This window comes from Amphibalanus amphitrite, unplaced genomic scaffold, assembly GCF_019059575.1.
Source record: "Amphibalanus amphitrite isolate SeventyFive unplaced genomic scaffold, NRLGWU_Aamphi_draft 000239F_arrow, whole genome shotgun sequence".
Taxonomy (NCBI): domain Eukaryota; kingdom Metazoa; phylum Arthropoda; class Thecostraca; order Balanomorpha; family Balanidae; genus Amphibalanus; species Amphibalanus amphitrite.
In genome coordinates, this window is record NW_024881734.1 from 194196 (window position 1) to 217598 (window position 23403).

Below are 23403 nucleotides of genomic sequence, written 5' to 3' on the forward strand. Positions count from 1 at the left end.
CTCCTACTCCGCTTTAGCAAGCAAGTAGGTACCTTGGTCCACACCGACTGACGCGATCAGGGCATGAACTGTAAGAATCTTGGACATGGACGCGATCCCTTTTGTTGTCTTGTCGCATGTTGGGTTCGGCTCTTTCGGTTTAATGACACCATCGCAGAGTCGGAAGAATGACCGGAATTACTGGGGAGACATTGGTCCTGGGTGGGCAGCCTGGTAGCCCGTCGGGGCTGAGCTGAGCCCATTACGAGGACAGGTCACCTTTTAGGGGATGTGAGATGACGCACTATAAAATTCACCTGACACTTCTGAAAGGAACTGAGTTGACGACCTAAGACTGGTCGCAACGGGTCCTGGGCCCACATTGTTATAAGAATTAAAACACTATGTTGCCGGCTACGGGCCTAAGAGAGACGCTAAAGGCCCTCAGATGCATGTACAACTTGCTTGGCCCTCGCCTCGACACATCGGGACCGACTCAGCACAGACTGGTGCCCCTACTGGGAAGCACAGTGACGCCAGAGCCTAATTTCTCAGACCAAACATTGATCGACCCCACACACCGCCCGATTAGACCTCTATAGTCGAAGCCATCAGTTCGGCCCAATGAACGACCCACAAGCACCCAACAGCCGAGAGAGCACACTGAAAGCGTCAAAACTTGGCACGGGTCGCTCCCGGTTAAAGGCCATTGATAAATCTAGGGTTTATTGTTAGAAGCGTGCCTACTCCCTACAATGATGAAACAGACCTATGCAAACTGTATTTCCGCAGGATTACATGTGGTTTGACCGAAACGTGCGCAAGCTGAATATGACCGATCCAATGCCATCGTCTTCGTACACGCAGGATTATCCAAACTGAAAAGCCATCTACCTATGAACTATACATGTGCACACCACCCGAATTATTCATCCACTGCCTAGTGCAGTGTGGTTAGTACGTTCTGTCACAACTGACCGAGTCAGCAATCCCCACTGCCTCTGATCAGGTGCACAAAGAGCAACAGTCATACAGCGTCCGGCCCAAGTCGGTAGGTCAGGGCTCCGGGCGTGGGGCGTCGGCCAGACGAGACACGACCTCTAGCCCTGCACACAGCGCGCTTAACACGTCACAGAGATACGCACTGCACCTGCCGAGAGCCCTGACCTCCCGAGTAGCGGACCAGCACACACAGTCGCGAGCGCTCACACACAAAAGCCGTCCAAATGTCAATCTTCTCCGCCAACCAGCGCACCGGCTAAGCTAGCCTCCTGGCCAGCTCAGTGGGTCTCCTGACCCGCTCAGCAAGCCTCGTGGCAGGCCCAGCGAGCCTCCTGTCGGGCCGAGCGAGTCTGCGAGCCAGCTCGAGCCGCCCGCCCGTCTTCGTCCGCCGGCCGCCCGGCGCAGAGCGTCCGCCAGCCGCTGGCCGGCACTGCCACCGCCACCGCCGCTGCACACACACATTGAGACACATGTGTCCTCGGTCGGCACTCTACCTTGCATCTGCGGCTCCGTTTGAGCCCAGACGCTGGTTCAGTCCGCCGCCGGCCGCCGCCGCCGCCGTGTCGAGCCGAGCCGAGTCGCCGAAGCGTCGGGGCCGACCGAGCCCGAGCGACTTACCTCCGGCCTCAGACAGTTCGACACTCACACAGCCACCGTGCTCCGCCCGCCCGCCGACCCGCCCCGTCCGCCGCCCGGCCCGCTGCTCCCGGGTGCCTCCAAAGATTGCTCGGCTGACTCGATGTAAAATGTATTGAGCCGGTGAGCTCAATGCAGTCGCGGGCGGCACGCGCGATAGAAGGCGGAGATAGAAAGAGCGGGACATGATCGGCATGACGCGGCGACGACGGGTCCTGAGCTCAGGTGGGCGGCTGACGAGTACCTCGGTATATCACAGGCGGTGGGCGGGCGCGGCCGGCGCGGCGGCTGCAGCCATCTCGCGGGTCCGGGGGGTTCGTCACCAGCGGGGGCCGGGTCCTCGGCCGCCCTCCATCCACGGACCTGCCAAACCAACAGACACACAGCGGATTAGCACAGTTTACCGGCCACAAACTGTCTGGGCCAACACTTCAGTGACATGGGAGTGCAACAGGTATAAAATGAAAATGGTTAGTCTTGGATCCAAGGTTTCCAATTCGCCATGAAACTTGAAAGAGCATAGTTTCTGTCATAGATAACATGAATCATGTTATCTATGTTTCTGTGTATCCTCATGGGGCCAATTCGTCCAATGACATTGGGGATAATTTGACCTTTGACGACCTCTAGTGACCTAACCTCTGACCTGATATTTTAAAATGACCAATGAAGATCAATGATGACCAATGAACTGACCAATGATCGTCGCGGAATACCAAATACTTCCTGTTAATTTTCAAAATTTTGAAAATCTTCGATAGTTTTTCTGCCGAAACTCCGAGTTGTATGCCTTAGCAAAAAACGTACTATTGGTTATTCCTCATTTATCTAAATGTCTTTAAAAACAATGTTGCAAACTTTTCTCGACAATCAAGTGCTACTTCTAAAAAAAGTGCTACTTCTTATAATGTGTCTCTATCTATGTTGACCATTGTTGAACATTTTTCAGTTATGTACCATGCTTCATAAAATAGTTCAGGCTGTTGTTTTGCCTCCAGATTAACTGTGATTGCACACTGCACGGTGAATCTAGCGAGCAATAAATTAAGGGCTTACTTTAGATCGTATTCCATCCACCTTATTAAACAGAGAAAGCCTGAGGGCGGGGAGCTTATAAGAGCCCTGTCGTTTTTTCCGTTCATAACATCCGCTAAGGCAAGAACATATCGTCATTAAACTTTCAAAATCATCAGTTTTGCGCAGTGTTCAAATATCGAACAAAACTCTCCATGACTGTTCTGTAGACGACGAATTCTAAAATATTTTTATTAAATCGTGCCCAGATCTTGCTACTATTAGATGAAAACGGTCTCGCATTGCATAAGCCATAAACGACGTCATAATCAAATTACATGACTAAAATGTATATTATAATAAAACGTGTCGCATAACCATACTTCTGCAGTATTATTGTTTTGAACTAAGTATAAAAGGGCGCTAATTCAGTAGTGTTACGAAACATTCTCAGCCAAGCTCCGGGTTGATAACAAACGAGTTCTCGCACTCTTGGGCGGGTGGCAGAGTGATACCAGCAGCCAATAGTTTTGTTTAAGGAAATCGTTCTTTTTTAACATGGAGTTTCGAACTGGAATAGCAGTTTTGTAGCTTGAGCTGAGACCAGCACAAATCAGGAGCTTTTACGGCCCAACGATCACCCTAGGAATGATATTCCATTTCTCGTTCCGAAAAGAGTGCCTTTAACAGGAGTGTGGTGCCTTAACCCGCGCCGGGCCGGTGCTCAGAGATTCCGCGCCGGGCCGGGGGGGGGGGTGTCTGAACACCCCCCCCCCTTCTAACTCGGCTCCTGGGCCACGTAGCGACACACAGTAAGCGGTAATCGAAAGAACGTCCAAAATAAGGACGGAAACACTTCGGTCATTTTTTGGGTCAGGTCAAAGGTCAGGTCACCAGAGGTCACCAAAAGGTAAAATGTTGACTATTTCAACATTTTGGAAACTGCCGACGGCTATCTCGGGAACCGATAGAGCTACAGCGCCGCGGAAAAGCGCATACGATAGCCCTTTCACAGACCTTCCTGAGTAATGTTCTCAGATTTGACCTCAGTTCAACGGTTTAGCCTCCAGAGGGCAAACACTCCAAAAATAGCCGTTTTTACGAAAAGCGTGTTTTCGGCAATAACTTTTGACTCAAAAGAGCCATGACATTACTTTTGCCAGCATCGTATTCCTCTCGTCGAGACGCGTCGAATGAACTATAATTTGACCTTGAAAGGTCAACTTGAAAATTTGACCTCAGGTCAAGGTCATGACCTGACCGGAAAAGGTCATGTTGCATATCAGTCGAACCGCAACGTCGAGCCAAACACATCTAAGGCGTTTTCAGCGCTCTAGCACGCCTCTATCAGAACTTATTAGCGAAAAACTGTTAGATTCTGTTCGTGACCTGAGATGACCTCGGGGACATAACGAGGGGTCACAGTTGCCATTTTCCGGTTCAGTGTGTCAATTTTACCTACATCTCGATGTTTGAGAGTGTCTAGAATAGCGTTCGTGCAAAACAGACGCCTTTCAATTTTCTCCCATTGACTTATAATGGAGAGGCCGCAAAATTGACCTGACCTTAGGTTACCGATATCAAAATTCCGAGATATATGTACATTTTATAGATAATGTTGCTCTTATCAATCGCTGAAAGTTTCAAGGCAATCGATCAGTCAGTGTAGCTATGACGAGCATTCCTATTTTTTCTGAGGTGAGGTCACTTGGCGTGACCTGGTGACCTGACCTAAGGCGACCTGGGTCTGAAATTTTCACAACATGTTCGGAAAAGATGCACGAACAGGTGTGCCAAAAACGCCGTTTTTGAGATATCTGCGAAAAACCGCAGTCAAACAATATTTTATATAGAATATAGTTCTTCCTATATTAAAATAAAGTTTTGTTTTCTTTGCTGCTCATTTTGAGCATAAAAACATAAATCTATTGCAAAAAAACTAATTTCGGGAAAGTGAACTATTCCCTTTAAAGGTAGACTGCCACCATTTTTTCACAAAACGGTTTTCACTAGAGCTGAGCCACCTATGTCCCAGACTGAAGTCAGTTTTCCGAAATTCGAACCCGTTTGAGAGAAATCGGAGACCAAAGTTCAGTTTGATGCCATTTTTTTAGTCCAAGAAAACCGACATCTCTACTGTTTATCGATAACTTTGAAACATGAATTTTCTTATCTTTTGGCAAATATATGTCAAAACTTTGATTGTTTCGAGATCAGAGAAGAATTTTGGAGTGTCAAAATAAAAGTTAAACTTATATATTCAGTAGTTCATTTTTTCCAAAAAAAGTGTGGGAAATGGGGTTTAACATGGGCCAGACCCATTCCAAATGAGCCATGATTTTTAAATGTTTTACGAAGTTAAATGCAAAATAAATTAAACATGGCCAATTTCTTATGAAATCATATATTAGTAAATCATAAAATACCTTACTTTTTCAAATAAAATGTAATAATCTTATGACCTTGAAGTCTAGTGATGTGTAAACATTGTCGCTAGACATTAACCGATTGATAATTGTATGATAATCGATAATTTTTTCGCGATTCACGTGATGATACTTTGTCAGGTGAATTCTAAAATTTTGTTTTGTCCAGGGAATAAATCATAGGCCGATCTGAGAAAACTTTTTGAAGGTGGCAGTCTTCCTTTAAAGGGGCAACACAATTAAACAATTAAATCGGATTATCGGCTCTCTATTCCGCAGAAATCCACAAATTCACCGTCCTCAATAAAAGCATCGGAAATGTGATGAATTAGCAGTAATAATGCCAACCAAATTTTCCAAACATGTTTCAATATTTCCGAGAATACAAGTTCCAGACTCTAAATTGATGAAAGCATTATTACACAAAATATGAATTTCGTGTTATGACAAAATCGAAACATTTAAATGGGCTTGCTCCAATGAAAATCGATATGTCCAGAAAGTGATATTCTACGTTATAATGCACCTTCTTTTCCATGACATTAATGACGCATCCATTTTAGTACACTATCAAATTTAGATCGCAAATCATCAAAGGCCAGGTAAAAGGCCAAAGTTACACTGTGCCCATAGACCGCTATGTAATGGTCTATGCTCTGCCTAAAAAAAAAACTATTGAGCACTGAGCCTATCCTACAATTCATTGTGTCCTATAGTAAGTTGCAAGTTATACGAGGGCATCATTTCCACCAATTCATTTTCTGGACATTTTTTGCATCTGTGACCTGGGGAAGGTCATAAACATGCCATATCACACAATTAAAACACAGTGAATCATGTGAATGTTCCTGTTCCAAACAAGCAGGCCATAACTACAGCCTACGTTCAGAATATTATATCGGAAATATCGGTAACTATCTGCAATGAACAGGCTGCAGCTTATGACCGGGATACGATATTAAAAAACGAACAATCCAAGTCTCTGATTACTAGTTACTGAGAAGAAACTAGTCGTAAAACAATGTGTGGGGCAAGTAATCTAGCGAATATTGAGTGGTCACCGCGTGCTTCGGGATTTACAAAAAAAAAGAACACTCGTGGCATAAAACGTCACTTCCACGACACATCGCATATCAATACAAAAACTTCTTTTAAAAGCTAAACAGCTAACGTTATATGTGGATGCTATCGGACGAGTTGCACAGTTGCAGAAACTACAATTACTGTAACCGAATACCGCGCTACTGAACCCTTCCCCGCTCCATCCCACTCCGGAGGCACAGAGCCGCGACAGCGTACCTGGCGGTCGCATCCCCATGGGCCGGGGCGCTCCGGGTCCGGGCGGACCCCGCATCCTCAGAACCCGACCGGGTCCTCCGGGTCCGCCACGGAACATGGGTCGCAGACCTGTCGGCACAGGAACGACAGGGGTCAGACGAGCTGAAGTACGGGACGTAGTGGGAAACATGGCGCAGGCCAAACGGGAGTGCAGATAGAGGGACGGAAGAGCAAAAAGATAAAATACTGCACTCGTACACCGGCTTTTATATAACCGCGGCGGGGAACAATGCAGCGGCAGAAGTTGCGTAGTGTTACCTACACCAAAAGCAGAAGCTAATAGGATGTCAATGGTGCCGGCAAGGTGCTCCGTGCGGTTTTCTATTGCGAGACGTTAAAAGCTAGACCCAGTATACCGTACAACGATAGTGTAGAGGTGTAGAATGATGATCAGATCACAGGTTACCAGAACAGCTGTATGATACATGCGGGGAGGCTGTGTTAATGAAGACAGCCCTTTCTCCCCTCCACTGCTCCACACACCGCGCCGTGCGCCGTGTCGTGTGGTGAGACGTCACGTACCCCTGATACCGGGCGGCGGCGGTCGGCGCGGGCCGTGCGGCCGAAACCCGGCGTCCACAGCGACCGGCGGCAGCAGCCGGTCACCGACGAACTCGTCCTCGGGCCGGCCTGGCGCGCGGGCACACCACCCGGCGTCAGTGGGCACTCACACCGCGGGCGCGACAAGATGCACCAACACCACAGCAACGTTACGTGAATGTGTTAGGAAAGATATTGAACCTGATCGTGCTGAAGAAAGATTACTGAAGGTAATTAAAGGATTAGTACATTTTACCAGAAATAACAGCTTCCTGAAGGGATCAGTAGTGACTTTAAAATGAAGAAAGTTAATTCTCCCATCACCGTGCTCTCATGCATTTTCGGTTCTCATGGATCACTCACCGGGTCCGGCGAGCATTCTCGGCGGGAACCGAGGCCCTCCCCGGGGCCCGCGGAACATGCCCGGCCTGCCGCGGCCCCGCGGGAACCCGCGGCCCGGAGGCCCGTCAAACTCCGGGTGACCGTCAAACTCCGGGTGGCCATCAAAGTCGGGATGACCATCATAGTCGTCGTATTCCGGCGGGCCGTCGTATTCAGGCGGGCCGTCGAAATCCGGGTGACCTTCAAAGCCTGGGTGGCCGTCGAAATCTCGTGGGTCTTCAAAATCCGGATGGCCATCGAAGTCGGGAGGGCCGCCGAAATCTCCACTGTGTCTCCGGCCCCGTGGCGGACCGTCAAACCCTCCACTAAGTCTCCGGCCGCGGCGGGGACCGTCGAAATCTAGGCTGGGTCGGCGGCCGCGCGGTGGACCGTCGAATTCAGGGCCCGGTCGACGGCCCATAAGCGGCTCGACGCCCAACGACAGACGCCGCGGGGAGCTCGGAGCGGCATCCTGTTGTGGCTGTTGTTGCTGCTGTTGTTGCTCGGTCGGCGGCGCATCCGCCGGTGGCTCGCTGTGTCCGGTCGTCGCCTCACCGCTGGCTGCGTTCTCCGACTGCTCGGCGGCCGCCGGAGCCGCCTGCGCTCCCTCCTGGCCAGCCGGAGCCGGAGCCGGGGCGGGGACTGGGGTCGAGTCTCCCGTCGGTGCCGCGGGCGTCGCCCCATCAGCCGGCGCCTCCGCCTTCTCTGCCGGAGTCTCGGCGTCCCCAGTGGGTGCGGCCGACGCAGATCCTCCTTCACTGGTCTCCATCTTGGCTTCCCCGTCACCGCTGTCAGCAGTAGCGGCGGTGGTCGTGTCCGGTGCCGGCGCTGTCGCTGCCGAAGCATCAGTCGTGCCCGAAGTGTCAGTCGTAGCCGGGGTGTCAGTCGTGCTCGGAGTATCAGCTGGTTTGTCGGAGCCGGAGCCAGCAGACGGCGGCTGCGACTGAGCGGCAGCGCCGGCAGGCGGCGGCTGAGGTGGAGCGGTAGCGCCGGCAGACGGCGGCTGAGGCTGAGCGGCGGCCCCGGGAGGCGGGATCACCAGCGGAGCCATCAGGGACGGGATGACCGGCTTGGGCTGCTCAGTGGGCTCCACGGTCGTCCATGAGGACAGCGGTGCGCTTGCTGCAAACAGAAAAAAATCATAGGTCAGCAAAGGTAAGTCCATGACACTATAATAGTGAAATATAGGAAGACGATGACAAATACATGGAAAATATAAGAAAACACAACACAAGCATGGCTGATAGCCTTATGTCAATCCAAGTTTCATGGAGCACTATGTCCATTGACGGTAGGCTCCCCCAGAGCCTTCATTTCTTCCCTTCCTTCCTCCCCACTCACCGGGAGCAGCGGGAGTGGGCTGCTGAGTCGGCGGCTGCAGCTGTGACGGCGGCTGCAGCTGTGACGGCGGCTGCGGCGGCGGCGGCTGTGACGACGGCCGGTCCGCAGACCGCTCGGTCCGTCGGTCCCGAGAACGTCCCCGGGAGCGGTCCCGAGATCGATCCCGGGAGCGGTCCCTGGAGCGGTCCCGGGAGCGTTCCTTGTCTCTGGATCGGGACCGGCCCGAGTCCCGCGAGCGGCGGTCGTCGTCGCCCCAGCGGCTGCTGCGCCTGTCGGGTAGGCCGTGGAAGGGTCAGTGCACCAGTGGGGGATATGGCGGCGAGCGACACCAATCTAGTGCGATGAAATATTTGTTGAGATTTATTATTTATGACATAGCCAGCGACGCAACAATCGATTTTACTTTTTTTAAAGTGACTGGACAGTGGACAGCTCCTGACACGCCAATCAAGCTAGATATTCAAAAATGAGCAGCCAACTATGCATTTGCTGATTGAAAGCCACACAAAATCCTCAACATGGATCAGTCAGATTACAGCTATGCAGGCAATCCCGCCCCAAGCACCGCCCGTCGTCGTCACCCACCTGCGGTCGTCGTCCCTGTCACGGTCACGGTCACGGTCACGATCCCTGTCGCGACTGCGGTCCCGCCGGAACCGGTCTCGGCCGCCCCCGCGGCGGTCGCGGTCGCGGTCACGCTCGCGTTCGCGCTCGCGGTCCTTTTCGCGCTCGCGTTCGCGCTGCCTGTCGCGCTCGCGCTGCGGCAGCGAGCTCAGACTGGTGTTGGCCAGGTTTGTGAGCCGCGACATCAGCGAGCGGTGACGCTCCTCGGCCTATGGGAGAAAAGAGGGAGGTCGGTGCGTCAAATGGTCACGACGAACCAACGGGCGAAAACACGAGGGGTTGGCAGGGTCAGCCTGACAGCAAAAAAAAAAAAAACGAAATTTGAAATAAGAGCACAAAAGTTGTCAGTTTCCCTAAAATAAATGGAACCGTTCTTCTGACTCCGCAATATATCACTAATGTCTGCATCAATCTCTCCGGTGACAGCTAGCTGTACTGTAGCATTGTGCAAAGAACATCTGAGAGTGCACAGCTTACATCGTCCTTTTCCTTTTTGGTGCTGTCCTCCTTCTTGGGCGTGTCTTCCTCGGGAGGAGGTCCGGCTCCCCACCGGCTGCCCCGCTGGCGCCGCGGCGTCTCCTCGCTGACGGTCAGGGAGGAAAGGGACGGGGTAATCAGCTCTACTCAACTGCAGCTTATCAGGTACATCGGCACAAAAGGAGACAAAGACGAGACGAAGAATATCATGGTAGGCACAGGTAGATTAAGAATGATGGAACAGGAAGAACGATGCTAAGAAAACATTGAAAAACATCCAGAACAATAAGCTCACTGTGACATATGAATATCCTTAACCCTCGCACGACCAGGCCATTTCTCATAACACGAACGACCAGGGGGGGGGGGGTTGTTACGACCCCCCCCCCCTAGCGTTTCGAAACGGAAGGTCGTAGAGCTTAGCGGAAAAAACCAACGGATTGCTCTCAACGAGATCTCGCGATTGGTGGTATATTTTTTGGTCCTAGGTCAACATTTGACCTACTTTTGACCGGTCAAAGGTCAAATTTTCGGAAAAATAGACTTTTTTCAACTTTCCGCGGCGATTGCGGCAAACCGGTGAGATATCGACTTGAAACCTTCACTATCGTGTTCCTTGATCAATTCTCTATCGTTTGGTATGTATTTCGTTTCCCTAGCTCTAAAAATGGCGCGTTGGGAGCGCCGGAAGTCGGCAAGGTCACAGTCGGCGGCAGAAATTCGAAAAATCAAAATTTAAATTTTTGAAATCTGATTGTATTTTCGGATTTGGGAGGTCCATTTGCTCCCTATAGAAGCTAATATTGCTGCATATTCCCATTGAGGTGACAAGAATTAGCAAAATAGTGGTTCGGGCGCTTTTCAAAAATAGTACCGGACGCTGTTCCTCTTATGACGTCATAACTCCGTGACCTGACCTGACCCGGTCAATTTTCTTGCACCACACGATAGCCAATGCTTGCCCCAACATGCATGGGAAGTTTCATCATGATCCATCAAACAATGTGGGTATCACCGGCAGAAAACCTAGGGATTCGGCGCACACGTTTGGTAACTGTCGGCCGGAGGCTGTACCTCTTATGACGTCATAACTCCGTGACCTGACATGACCCGATCAATTTTTTTTCGGCAAAAGATGCGCAAAGGTTGCCCCAGAGGGTATTGAAAATTTCAGCCCGCTACGACAAGCCGTTTAGCGTGCACTTCGAAAAAACCTCAGGGGGGGGGGGGGGGGGGTTGATACAACCCCCCCCCCCCCTAGGCGTTCTAGGGTTAAATTAGTATGTCATAGATAAAGCTTTCGAACCAGGTGTGCGAACCTGCATCCCGACTCCCCCTCCGTCCCTCCCCCGATCATCTTTCTTTATTCCGTTCCTCGTCGTCTCTTCCCTACTACACCATACCCAGTCACCTCTCCCCGTCTCAGCGCTCACCGTCTGCCGCCGTGCGGCCCCCTGGGCGGCGAGTCGGGCTCCCTGCGACCGTTGGTCTGTGGCGGCGGCGGACCCGAGTCGGTCTCGAGGTCCATCGGTTCGCCGGCGCTGGCCGGCACCGGGACGGTCGGCGCGACACCGGGCGGCGGCAGTCCCAGCAGAGAGGTGGGCGGCGGCAGAAGACCTCCGCCGCCGCGACCGGCTCCCATCAGAGAGGCGATGGGCGGCGGGCCAGACAGCGGCGGCAGTCCGGCTAAGCGGCACACAGACACGGCGTCAGGGCGACCGGGACACAGAGCTCACGGCAAAGGCCAAAGAGTATCAGTCAGATGAAGTCAGAGGCCCCGATGTCGTTTGGGTTGAGATAAAGAACAAAACATTCGAAGCTTTAAAAAGTTCGTTAACAAAAAGAAAGCCGAATTAGTTAGTATGCTCCCCGTAATATATACACAAGCACTGACGCGGCATCAAATGTCCAACTGTACCGCCGTTCGTCCACCCCATTCACCTGCTGTCGATGTGATGAGGTGGCGCGGCGGCTGGCCCGGCAGACCGGGCAGGTTCGGCGGCGGCAGGTCCATCTGACCCGACCCCATCAGCGGGGTGGGACCCAGGCCCGGCGGCAGGCTCTGCAGGTTCGGCCGCAGACCCTGGGGTAGGTTCTGCAGGCTCTGCTGTAAGCCCTGGGGGAGGTTCTGCAGGGTCTGTTGCAGGCCCTGCGGCAGGTTCTGCAGGCTTTGCTGCAGGTTCTGGGCCAGGTTCGGAGGCAGATTCTGCAGGTTCTGCTGCATGTTGGGCGGCATGTTCTGAGTGATGCTCTGGGGGATGCTCTGAGGTATGTTCGGCGTCATGCTCTGTGATATGTTCGGTCCCGGTATGTTCTGCTGCAGCTGCTGGTTGGTCACGCCGGGCGGCGCGGACATGAGAGGCTGGCCCAGCACGCTGCTGGCTGACGGTAACATCGACGGCGGCGGCATCCCCATCGGCGGCATGTTGAGCAGCGGCGGCCGCGCGCCGCCAAATGGTACGTTCATGCCCATGCTCACCGGCGCTGCGAGGGAGGGGGACGGGAGAGTTAGTGACTATAGTAAAGGAACAGCCGACAGCCTGCGGTGTGACCCGATTCTGTACTGTCGTTGTTGTGTATATGAACACAAATAAAATAACAGCGAACACGCCGGATTGAATAATTATTCATAATAGCAAATCAGCTTTACAGCTGCACAGCTACACAACGGTCATCAATTACTTTCACATGCAACAAATAACGACACAAGCACTCTAGGCATCCCGCCTCATCCCGTTGCCCATCAACCAGGCTGCAGGCACCGCCTGGCTCAGCCAGAAGCCGTGTGTCGTCACTCACGGGTCCGGGGGGCACAGGGATACTCACTCCGGAGGGATACCAGGATACTCACGGGGTCCGGAGGGATACCAGGATACTCACGGGTCCGGAGGGATACCCGGATACCCACGGGGTCCGGAGGGATACAGGGATACTCACGCGGTCCGGAGGGCAGCAGCGGCGGCGGGTGGCTCGTCTGGGGCGGCTCGCTCTGGCTGACCGCCATAGGCGGCTGCAGCTGCGGCAGACTGGTGGGCGGCAGGGCTCCGTACGGCGCGCCGGGCACGGGCGCCGCCAGACCGAGCGCCTGCGGCGGCTGCAGCTCGGTCGGTATCGGCACGGAGGACACAGGTAGCTGGTCCATCTGGTGCAGCTGCTGGTACCGGCCTGAGGGAAGGGGAGTAGTCAGCCGACGTTGTCGTCATGGGGTCGGCACCGTCATGGGTATGTTCGGGAGGAGTGGGACAGCTAGTTTGGCAGCTCGGCGCCACCGCACACCCATAAAACGCCAGCATGAGCATGGTTGAAAAAGGGAATGGTATACAATCACGGTGAGTTGAGGACATCTCGCTGGTTGACAGGAGTCCGATGTAAATGGTTAATAATTTTATAGCATTCCCAGCACATCACTGCTATAATAGCTTCACATGTCGAATCATCACGCCAATGACAAACAACCATCAAGCGGCACATGTAGTCTCCATTGTCATCCCACCCAGCCGCCACCCTCCTCCCACGCTATCCAGCTCACCTCTGAGCCAGTCGGGCACCGACTCCTCGTCGATCATGCCGCCCTCCTCCATGGCGTCCAGGTCGCTCATCAGCGTCAGCCTGTTGTACGGGATGTACGAGCAGCCTGCCTCCACCTCCCAGTAGTCCTTGAAGTCCTTGCCCTTCATGCCCTTGCCAGGCGCCCACGCAATCTGCAAAAAATAGGCGAGAGTTGGATATCAGTCAGTAATTAGGTACCCGGAAGATCAGAGTCATACATTACCAAGCCATACAGGCTTGGAGCCCGGCCCGCTAAAAGATAACGCTGGGACAGTGGTAAGCATTCCAAACAAGTTATCACACAGAAAGACGTAACATGTCCTTGGCGCAAGACGTATCTAATGGCGGGACGATTGGCATGAATGAATGAATAAGTGACCTAAAGAAAAACGGTAAACAGCTTACAATATTCGGGATGCATCATACAAACATCAGTAACACTGCAAACTTGTCTGTACTTCAGGACGTAGTGAATGTAAAACGGCGCTACACCCTAGAAGCTCCGACCAGCAACTCTTCACACCACAGCCTGCCGATCTGCCTACACTCACCGTGATGGGTTTGCCCTGCATTTTGTGGTTTTTCAGCTTGAGCAGCGCGCGCGCCGCGTCCTGTCGCCGGTTCATGCAGATGAAGGCGCAGCCGCGCGGCGGGATCAGGTCGATACTGAGCACGTCACCGTACTCCCCGAACAGGTCACTGAGGTCCTCCTGGTGCACCAGCTTTGAGAGGTGGCCCACCCAGAGTGTGGTACTGCACACTGCAGACGCGAGCGGAGAGACATGGCGGTCAGACGGAGAGCTTACGACCAAGGCGGTAAATATCAGGCATAGGCGAGATAGTCTCGAGGCTTCATAACCGATAATAAATAAAAAGTATATAAAGTAATAATAATAATAAGTAATAAAGTATAATAAACCGATAATAAAGTACAATAAATGAATGACTCCCTAGTGTGACTTGCCAAGGTGTGATATAAAGATGAAAACGCTTTGAGCTAAATCGGGGCATTAACGCAAGTCAAGCTGAGGTGTGTCCACCACAAGTACATTTCAATTATCAGCTCAATTCATACCAGTAAAACGCCTTTTGGGCGAAGAACGAGCGAGCGAGATAGTGAGCCCTGCACGTGCGCAAGGACGAGAGGGTACTTCCAACGGGTTTGTGCAAAGCACCCTTCTAACCGGTCGCTAGCGGTGTGCCAAATTTGAACGCAATCGGCCCAGCCGTTGCTGAGATCTGGAAGCGGCATTCTGCACGTGCGCACGTGCAAGCGGGGTCCAAACTGACTTTTGCACGGCACCCTACTAACTGGTCTCCAGCCGTGAACCAAATTTGAGCGCAATCGGCCCAGCCGTTCTCGAGATCTGGGAGCGCCCCCTGCACGTGCGCACGTGCTGTAGCACCCCAACCTTAACACATGCAGATGAATTATCTGATGGAGACCTAACTGTGTACCGAGTTTCAATTCAATCGGCCCAACCGTTGTGCCGTTATTGAGGTTGCAATTTTGGAGTTCTTAAAAAATGTCCAACTTTACCACGCGCCACGTGTGGTGGTTGTCAAGAACGCATGGTGGCCATCACACCACAGAACTTTTACTTCCAAGTGACATTCAGTAAAGAAAACCGCTTGTCAATCGGATGTCCCGTTCCTAAGATATTAGCTTTTTAAGAGCGTCCCCACGGCCGGCCGGCCGGCCGGCCGGCCGCTCATACTCAGGATTTTCCCTTAATTCAGTATGAACTCGCTCGCTCGCTGCGCTCGCTCGCTCGTAATCAGCTACAACCACACCATACCCTGCTCTGGCACCACGCCAAGTTTCAGCAGCCCGCTCGAAGTCGACTATTACACCCACCTCCCAGATGATCCGCCTTGAGGTCGGGCAGACCACGCTTCTTCCTCTCCCGCTCTCTCTCCCTCTCTGCTTCTCGCTCTTTCTCACGCAGCCGTTCCAGCTCACGCTCTCGTTCCCGCTCCCGCTCACGTTCGCGCTCTCGTTCCCTGCTGCGGGAGCGGCTGCGCGCGCGTCGGCCGCGGGAGCGCGACCTATCGCGACCGCCGCGCGACCTCCTGCCGCGGGACCGCGAGCGCGACCGGCTGCGAGAGCGGGAGCGGCGCCGACGGCGGGAGCGCGAGCGCGAGCGGCTCCGGCGGCTCCGGTCACGCTCGTCCCGGTCCCTGTTCAGAGAAAAAGGAGGTAGTGGTGTTAAATGAGGAGCTGGGTCGACACTGAGAGGAACAACGTAGTCGTGTTCGTATAGCGTATTCGTAGCAACGCTCAGCAGAAGCATCAGCGTTATTTCCACGGTAGAGATGAGTATATGATACGGCTGACGGTAGAGAAATCAAGATAATATGCGAATAAGTACGCTGAAAAAAGCAGCATGGCATTAAAATAACACACCAATGAACTGCGATTAATATTCCAAGCTACACTTCCTTCACGTTAAATCCAATTTCGCTCATCCTTATCCCGTCCACTCGATCGTCTATCCCATCCACGAGTCCCGCCCCCTCCCGTCCCGACCGGCACCTGGTGCGCTCGTCGCCGTCCGTGTCCGGTCCCCGTTCGCCCTCCTCCAGCGGGCTCTGGTGGCGGCGCGCCGGCACGGCCAGCTCGGGCACCTCCAGACGCATGTCGCGGTCACCGGTGGCCGAGAGGGGAGCGGTGGACATCATGGCCATCTCTCCCGGCGCCGGCGGTTTCAGCTCTATCTCACTGGCGAACGGCAGGTTCTGTGCGGTGCGAGAGGGCGTACAGGGGAGGGTCAGATGGTGCACAGACGGGGGAGGTAGAAACGGGCGACAAAGATTATAACACAGTCCACAGAAGACTTCGGAGATTGTCGGAAGGTCACAAAATGATCTGTGGTCACTGAATAAGGGGTGAAATGCTTCAAAAAGATGCGAGTTATCCAGCTGGTAAATATAAAAGCGACAATGTTATTCAAATACAGAGGATCAGAGCTCTTGTAGTGATCGAGGGAGAACGACCAAGCAACATTCGTGACTTACGCCGACCGTCTGGGCCAGCTGTTTGTCAAACTCGTCCTCTTGCTGGCGGAACTTGCGCTCGCGCTCGGCCTGTTCAAGCTGCTTCTGAGCCTGCAGCGTCTGCTGAAGGCCCTGTGGAGACGTGACAGACTGATCAGCGGTGCGGATGGGCGTGTAAGGTGGGCATATGGTCAAAAGGAGCCTAATTATAAAAAAGACACGATCAAGCACCGCCCAGCATCAGTCAGGAAGTGCAGAACACTAAATCCGCTATGACCATTGACCATCCCCATGGCGACGGGCAAGTTATATTCTACCAAAAGTTTGGAATCCATATCGTTCAAAAAATCATCAGCCGTTGCTGCATGGATCAGCGTTAGCCACGCTATTTCCGTTATCAAAACTTTAAATCGAACACCCACCGCTACCAACCACCCTCCGTCCCAAGCAGGGATGCGGAGCCGTGGAAATTTCAGACGGCTCCGGCTCCGGCTCCGGAGAAAAAAAAATCGGCTCCGGCTCCGGCTCCGGGTGAAATGTCATGGCGGCTCCGGCTCCGGCTCCGGCTCCGGCTCCGGCTCCGAGTAAAATGATCCGGCTCCGGCGGCTCCGGCTCCGGAGGCTCCGGCTCCGGAGGCTCCGGCTCCGGCTTATACTCAGTACATCCCCTATGCGATCAATTAAATACGGGTAGAAGAAAAAAGGCGATGGGATTGGTACACGTTGCTTCTGTATTTGTATAACAAGGCTATTTTGAATACCACATTGTTTTACGCCTTGCACTGTCAAACCGAAATAGGTAAATAATTGTTTCCTCTTAAGAAAAGGAGCCGGATTCGCCCCCTTTTTTGACGGCTCCGGCTCCGGGCTATATTGTTTCACGGCTCCGGCTCCGGCTCCGGCTCCGGGCAAAATATGCCGGCTCCGGCGGTTCCGGCTCCGGCTCCGGCTCCGCATCCCTGGTCCCAAGCGGGCCGTACCTGTAGCTGTTTGAGTACGTCCGGGTTGGTGAGAAGCGTGCCCAGAGTCTCCAGCGAGGGCTGCTCGGGCTGTTTGAGCGCCCCGCCGCCGCCCGGCGTGCCGTCCGGCTCCTCGTCATAGTCAAAGTCGTCCTCCAGTAGCCGCTGGTTGAACTTGGGGCCCGTCTGGGGATAGATTGGGTGAGTTAGACCACCAGGTAACTAGGTTTGAGTTGTGAGTACCCCGACTGTAAACAAAATCGCTGAGCGACATAGGTTTGAGGGAGACTAGGCAGACGTTACCGAAAGATCAACCAAGCACGAGCCCTGAAAGCGACGTCCTACTACTTGAAAAGCCTACGGCTACTGCGACAGACGTTGATCGGGGCCATAGCGCACCGCTGCGGCGACCAAACCGCTCCCCCGTCCCGCTGCAGGCTAACCGACAGAGCAACACTACGCACCTGCTCCGGGGTGGCGGTGGGCTGTGCCAGCAGCGACTGCAGCTGGTGCAGCTTCTGAATGAGAGTGGGATCCACCTGCGCGCCACCACCGCCGTCCGCCTGCGCGCACGGCACATAGTGGCAGATGGTCAGCACGCAGCGACGCGTGGAACGACACCGGGCAAACGAGAAGGCGCCACTCGGCACGGAGGTGATCAGAGTCAGACTCAATTTCAATCCGACCATAATTTTAACCCATTCATTCACTGACCTAGCTGCACCCTACTGACAGACCGACCCCAGAAGTGCACAAGCCCATCCCCTCCCCGTCTGTTCGCTGTGGCCGCCACTCGCCTGTCGAGCCGACGGAGTCGTCATTTGGTCGCCGCCGGCCGCAGACGCGCCCGAGGGCGTCGAGCCGGCCGCGGCCGTCGTCGCCGCCGGCGTTCCCTGCTGCTGCAGCTGCTGCTCCTTGGCCAGAATCTGCTGCTCGATGGCGCGGCTGGTGGCGCTCTCTGGGTCGGCCAGGTCGAATATGGGCTGAATGACCTCCGGCGGGAACACCTGGTTCTTCTGCCACAGGTTCAGTACTCGGATCACCTTGCTCTGTGAATGTGGACGGGAGACGGCGACGTCAGGTAAAAAGGACTTCGCTATTGAGCTGGTGGACAATGCGAGTATAAGACCACGTATATGCTTATTTATAAAAAGTCGAATTTATTCATCCATCTATGCAATGCATACAATGTAAGTTTGGAGAAATGTAAAAGTATAATTATGTTTTATACTTCTACTGTATAATATATAATTACAAAATGTAGAAGCATTAGCTGAAAAACTGCAAGGTGATACGCACGTCCGAAATTAATGTACAAACCACAATTAACCAAATCAAACCGTCTTTCTCACCTTATCCTCTGGCGGACATTTGAAGATGTGGTAGAATGTGATGGAGAGGTTTTTGGCGAAGCGGGGCGCGAACACGTCCCTGTCGACGCCGAACTGGTGGCGGGACTGACGCACGATCGAATCGATCACGTACAGGCCAGGAATTTTGTACTCGGTGCGGCACTAAAACGGAACGCACACCGGCGTGTGTCATTGGTCTTGGTTGGAAGGGCAGCCCGACAACATTGATCATCGCTGGTATGCGCAGGGTTGTGCTTGACTCATGAGTCGAGTCGGAAATTTGACTCAACACTGACTCAAATGAGTCAGGTTTGAGTCGAGTCGGATAAAATGTTGAGCTGTTGAGTTGAGTCAGAGTTGAGTCGGACAAAAATATTAAGGTGTTGAGATGAGTCAGAGTTGAGTCAGTAAAATAACTTGACATTGAGTTGAGTCAAAAACATTTCGGAACATGAGTCAGCTGACTCATCTTTCTAGAAACAATATATATATATATATATATATATATATATATATATATATATATACATATATATATATATATATATATATATATATATATATATATATATACATATATATATATATATATATATATATATATATATATATATATATATATGTTACAGGGAGTTTGAGAAATCCGTGAGTTTGCAAACTCCCTAGGGAGTTTGCAAACTCCCTAGGGAGTTTGCAAACTCCCTGACCCATCAGTGAGTTTGCAAATTCACTAGGGAGTTTGCAAACTCACTGACCGGTCAGGGAGTTTGAGAAATTCCAGAGCGATTGGGACGAATAAAAACAGGTGTGCAGCATGTGGGTGCCATACGTGCCGTCCGTGTTGTTAAAACAAAGGCGGCTAGTTGTACGGCCTATTTAACAGTCGCACGCTGAAAAAAAGCCTGCAGATCATATGCACACCATAAATGCCTACTTAAGATTTTAAACTGTTCAGTGATCTAGCCCAAACATGTACCGCCGCTTCATTTAGTCATACACTTATTTAGTTCACGTCCCAATTATAGATCCGTTCCACACGTATGCCTTATATGCTTTAGCATAAATGACCAACTGAGCTGTTTCTACTTTGATACACTGAGCCTGACTCTGGAATAGCCACACTTGTGTGGAGCGGATACAATTGGGCCGTGAACTAAATAAATGTATGACTAAATAAAGCGGCGCTACATGTTTGGGCTAGATCACTGAACAGTTTAAAATCAAAAGTATGGTGTGCATATGATCTGTAAGCTTTTTGTCAGCGTGCGACTGTTAAGGGTGCGTTTCACGCGTAACGCTATGAGAAATGTTTTTCGTGAATATCTAGAGCATCGTTGCTTCGATTGCCTTCGTTTTTGGATATGTTATGAAGGACGTTAACCTCGTCATCACAGAGTGGTTACCGTTGTTCTGCAATCCACGTATACTGAGCAATTGAGACAAACATATTGCAAAATCAAAATTTCAAACGAATAGAACTCAATAGCGGATTGTCGTACGACTGTGATGTTTGCAGTTTTGGACTGAAGAAGTCAAGGAAAACATTTCCTAGCAAGCCTTTTTTCAAATTTTGTACTATGTTTTGCATGATACAATTTTCATCTTGCAGTGCATTGCATGAAAGCCATGACAACAATTTCAAAAATGTGGCTGCTAGGAATCATAAAGACATCGATTCTCTACACAATCCTGTAGAGTGAATCATCATTGCATGCATCACTATGCAGTTCTATTCATTTGAAAGTAATTGCACAGCTAGTTCATAAAATCGCCGAGAGATGTCTCTGGCTGTATGGCCCGCGCGTTTCGACGGTCCCCTCGGCTCGTCACTCAGCGGCGTTTGTTGACACAGTGTCACACCCATTAGTTACGGCGCTCCGCTGGCGTTCGGCCGCCGTCGAGGTGCTCTGAACCCTCCCTGCTAAGTTTCGCCGTGACTAGACGGGTCGGAGGCTCATCCCACGATCTATCCATGAACGGCGCCCAGCCAGGCGTCTCCTATCGCGCGCCTCTCACTCTTGATCGGGAGTACGCCGGGAAGAGCTTGTGAGAAACTGACAACTTTGAAAGAAGTCAGTTTGTGTGAGTGGTATTACGAACAGCGAACAGGTATATTTTGACAATAGGTATTTGACCTGACCTGGGCAGTCGGTACTGAACATAAATAATGAATATAACCGGCAATACCTACAAATTCCATGGAGACATAGACCCCAAGTGACGTGAGACCAAATGTCAGTTCGGCTGTTATGTCAAAACCCTCGTCCTGGCAGGGTATTTTTCATACCCCTCCCCCGGCGTTTCGAAACTGGATGAGCGTCGTAGCTCGCTTCGCAACAAAGAGCAGTCGATTGCTCTCAACGAGCCTACCTACTCGCGATTGGTGGTATATTTTTTACCCGAATTCAATATTTGACCCAGTTATGGCAGGTCAAAGGTCAAATTTCGGGGAAAGCTGCAATTATCCAAATTACTAAGCAAATATTGGCGAATCTATGAAAGATAGCGACATTAAACCTTCATGACCGTGTTTCTCAACGAATCAGCAACAAAATGATGTATAATTGATTGCATTTCAGTCAAACTAGCGTCTCTAGAGATAGTTTTTCACGTATCACTTTTGAAGTAATACCTAAAGCTCGGCAAAAACTGCATAATATGCAATTAGCAGCATCGTAATCCTCTCGTAATTTCGCCTCGTAGCAGGCAAGCATACGGTCCGGGACTAGTGATGTCAATTACAGAAAATCGGAATACCGATACCAAACCAAATACCGACCAAAACCGTGGGGAAATACCGAAACCGAACCAACTTTAAAAGATGAGGGAAATACCAACTTTTTACGAATTTCTTAGCCTCTTATATATTAGTAAGGGTTCATAATACCAACAAAATACCAAACACATTAGGATTGAAATACCAAATACCAAGTTGGTATCGGTTTGGTATCGGTATACCAAAAAGTTGGTATCCGATTGACATCTCTATCCGGGACATCAGACATCAACATGTCTAGCTTCTGTGGACTGATCTTGGACCAGACAGATCGAACGTTCCTGGTCAGCGTGCGTTCAGGTTATCCTGGCGCCGTTTTGCTCATCTCTTACAGGACGATCGCCCAAAGATTTTCTATCGGCGACAGGTCGGGGCTATTCACCGGCCATTTGTCCTTCTCCCAGAATGCTGGGAAGTTCGATATGTACCAGCCCTTCGTCGTTCTAGCTCGATGAGCCGGGGCGCCGACTTGTTGAAAGATGGCCCTGGACATGTTCAGCAGAAGTTTTCGGCTGGAAACGTGGCTTGTTGGGCTTCAGCTTTAGAGACATCCTCCGGTACCGATGGATTATCCATTTGAAGACTGGGTGACTGTTGGCAATCAGCCTCCTTGCCAGTTTCCTTGTGGATAAGCCCGTCTTTAGCTCCGCACTTCGCGATGGCGATCTGCGCTGTCCCGGCTGGCGGAAGTCTTCCTGCCGCGACCTAGCTTGTTCCCAGGCGTCTATCCGCTTCTGTCGCGTGATAACCAGCGCCAAATCGTGCGACAACTCATGCCCAGTACCTCGGCGACCTGGCCGTGGGTCATGCCACCGGCAACCATGCCGACTGCCCCGCTGCGGGACGATTTGCTCTGCAGTTTCGCCATCCTGGACACCTGGTCCGCGCGCGCTGGGTACTGTCTCGGAAATGACCTCCGTACACCCCTTGACTGGTCAGGGTCACAAAAATTCGAAGGTCACGTGACTACAATGTAGCGTATAAGATCTGGGAGCCAGTACCGGTGAAATTATACTGATATTGCGCAGAAGAAGGCAAAACAAAGGTTGTGTGAGGGTGTGACATTAATTTTGGGACACCCTGTACAGATAGTTGCTAAAAGACGTCACTGATACCAGGTCAGGTCACAGAGGTCAGGTCACCAAGGGTCAACACATGAACCAAACTTTACAAGGGCCGTGTGATGCATGTTTTGTGACCAATTTTTCATTTCCAACGCAATGGTTTTGGTTAGACGACCATGAGGGACGGTTTAGGTTACTTTCTGTTGGAGGTTAGGTCAAGGTCTGGTAATAAAAGGTCAAATTTCGAAGTTGCTACTTTTGCATAAAAAGGTTACCTTTTTCGATGTACCTCATCACGGGGAATCCAATCCGTCGCAAAACGTCCACAATTTTGCGACCGATACACACGAACTCGATTACGACACGCTGACGTTTTGTGATACAATTCGAAAGCTCTGACCCGAACGATTTCTTGGGGGACATAAGTCCGGATGAACTGATAAGATTCCGAGGCATACAAGTTGTAGCTACCAATGGCCTTATTACATCGTGCACTGCATCGTGCACAATACATCGTGTATTGTTACATCTGTTTCAAAGGACTCGGGTATTCACTGTAGCCCTGAAGCGGTGACAAAATTGCAAAGAAAGTGTTTTATAAAGCATATTCTTCTGTGCCTTCTGTTGCGATAGTCCGTTGCTATACAGTGTAGCTCATGCTGATAGCAGAGCTCATGCAATAACCCGAGTTTCGAGCATCTAGGATATACCTGAACTGGGTGACCTAAACTTCTGAGGGTTCCACAATTTCACACACGATGAGAAAATGATGTATGATAAGCTATGTCAAGTTTCGCGGCGCTTATACGGGCAAAAAAAAAACTTGCAAGTTTGATCAAAAAACGCCCAATTTCCCCAAGCGCGGATTAATGAAGCTAACACTATGAATGTGACTGAAGCTGCTTTCCTGTACCTCATTCTGTTAGCCCTTTCATTTTTCCGGTCTTT

At 51.5% G+C, this 23403-nt stretch overlaps 1 protein-coding gene across 1 annotated transcript in view; it reads right to left on the bottom strand.

Annotated features, from left to right (window-relative positions):
- Positions 1–688: 688 nt before the first annotated feature.
- Positions 689–23403, bottom strand: part of LOC122386074 (SR-related and CTD-associated factor 4-like) — a 37685-nt gene continuing 14970 nt past the window's right edge. Inside the window, exons 3-21 of the mRNA XM_043374868.1 lie at positions 18616–18777; positions 18061–18312; positions 17728–17826; positions 17285–17449; positions 16326–16436; positions 15844–16046; positions 15166–15488; positions 13859–14067; positions 13288–13459; positions 12696–12923; positions 11700–12242; positions 11192–11444; positions 9759–9864; positions 9243–9490; positions 8658–8926; positions 7299–8438; positions 6918–7025; positions 6357–6464; positions 689–1980 (exon numbers count right to left, since the gene is read on the bottom strand). Coding sequence (XP_043230803.1) covers positions 1937–1980; positions 6357–6464; positions 6918–7025; positions 7299–8438; positions 8658–8926; positions 9243–9490; positions 9759–9864; positions 11192–11444; positions 11700–12242; positions 12696–12923; positions 13288–13459; positions 13859–14067; positions 15166–15488; positions 15844–16046; positions 16326–16436; positions 17285–17449; positions 17728–17826; positions 18061–18312; positions 18616–18777 — 4743 coding nt within the window. The 3' untranslated portion in view covers positions 689–1936. The remainder of the gene's footprint in view (positions 1981–6356; positions 6465–6917; positions 7026–7298; positions 8439–8657; positions 8927–9242; positions 9491–9758; positions 9865–11191; positions 11445–11699; positions 12243–12695; positions 12924–13287; positions 13460–13858; positions 14068–15165; positions 15489–15843; positions 16047–16325; positions 16437–17284; positions 17450–17727; positions 17827–18060; positions 18313–18615; positions 18778–23403) is intronic.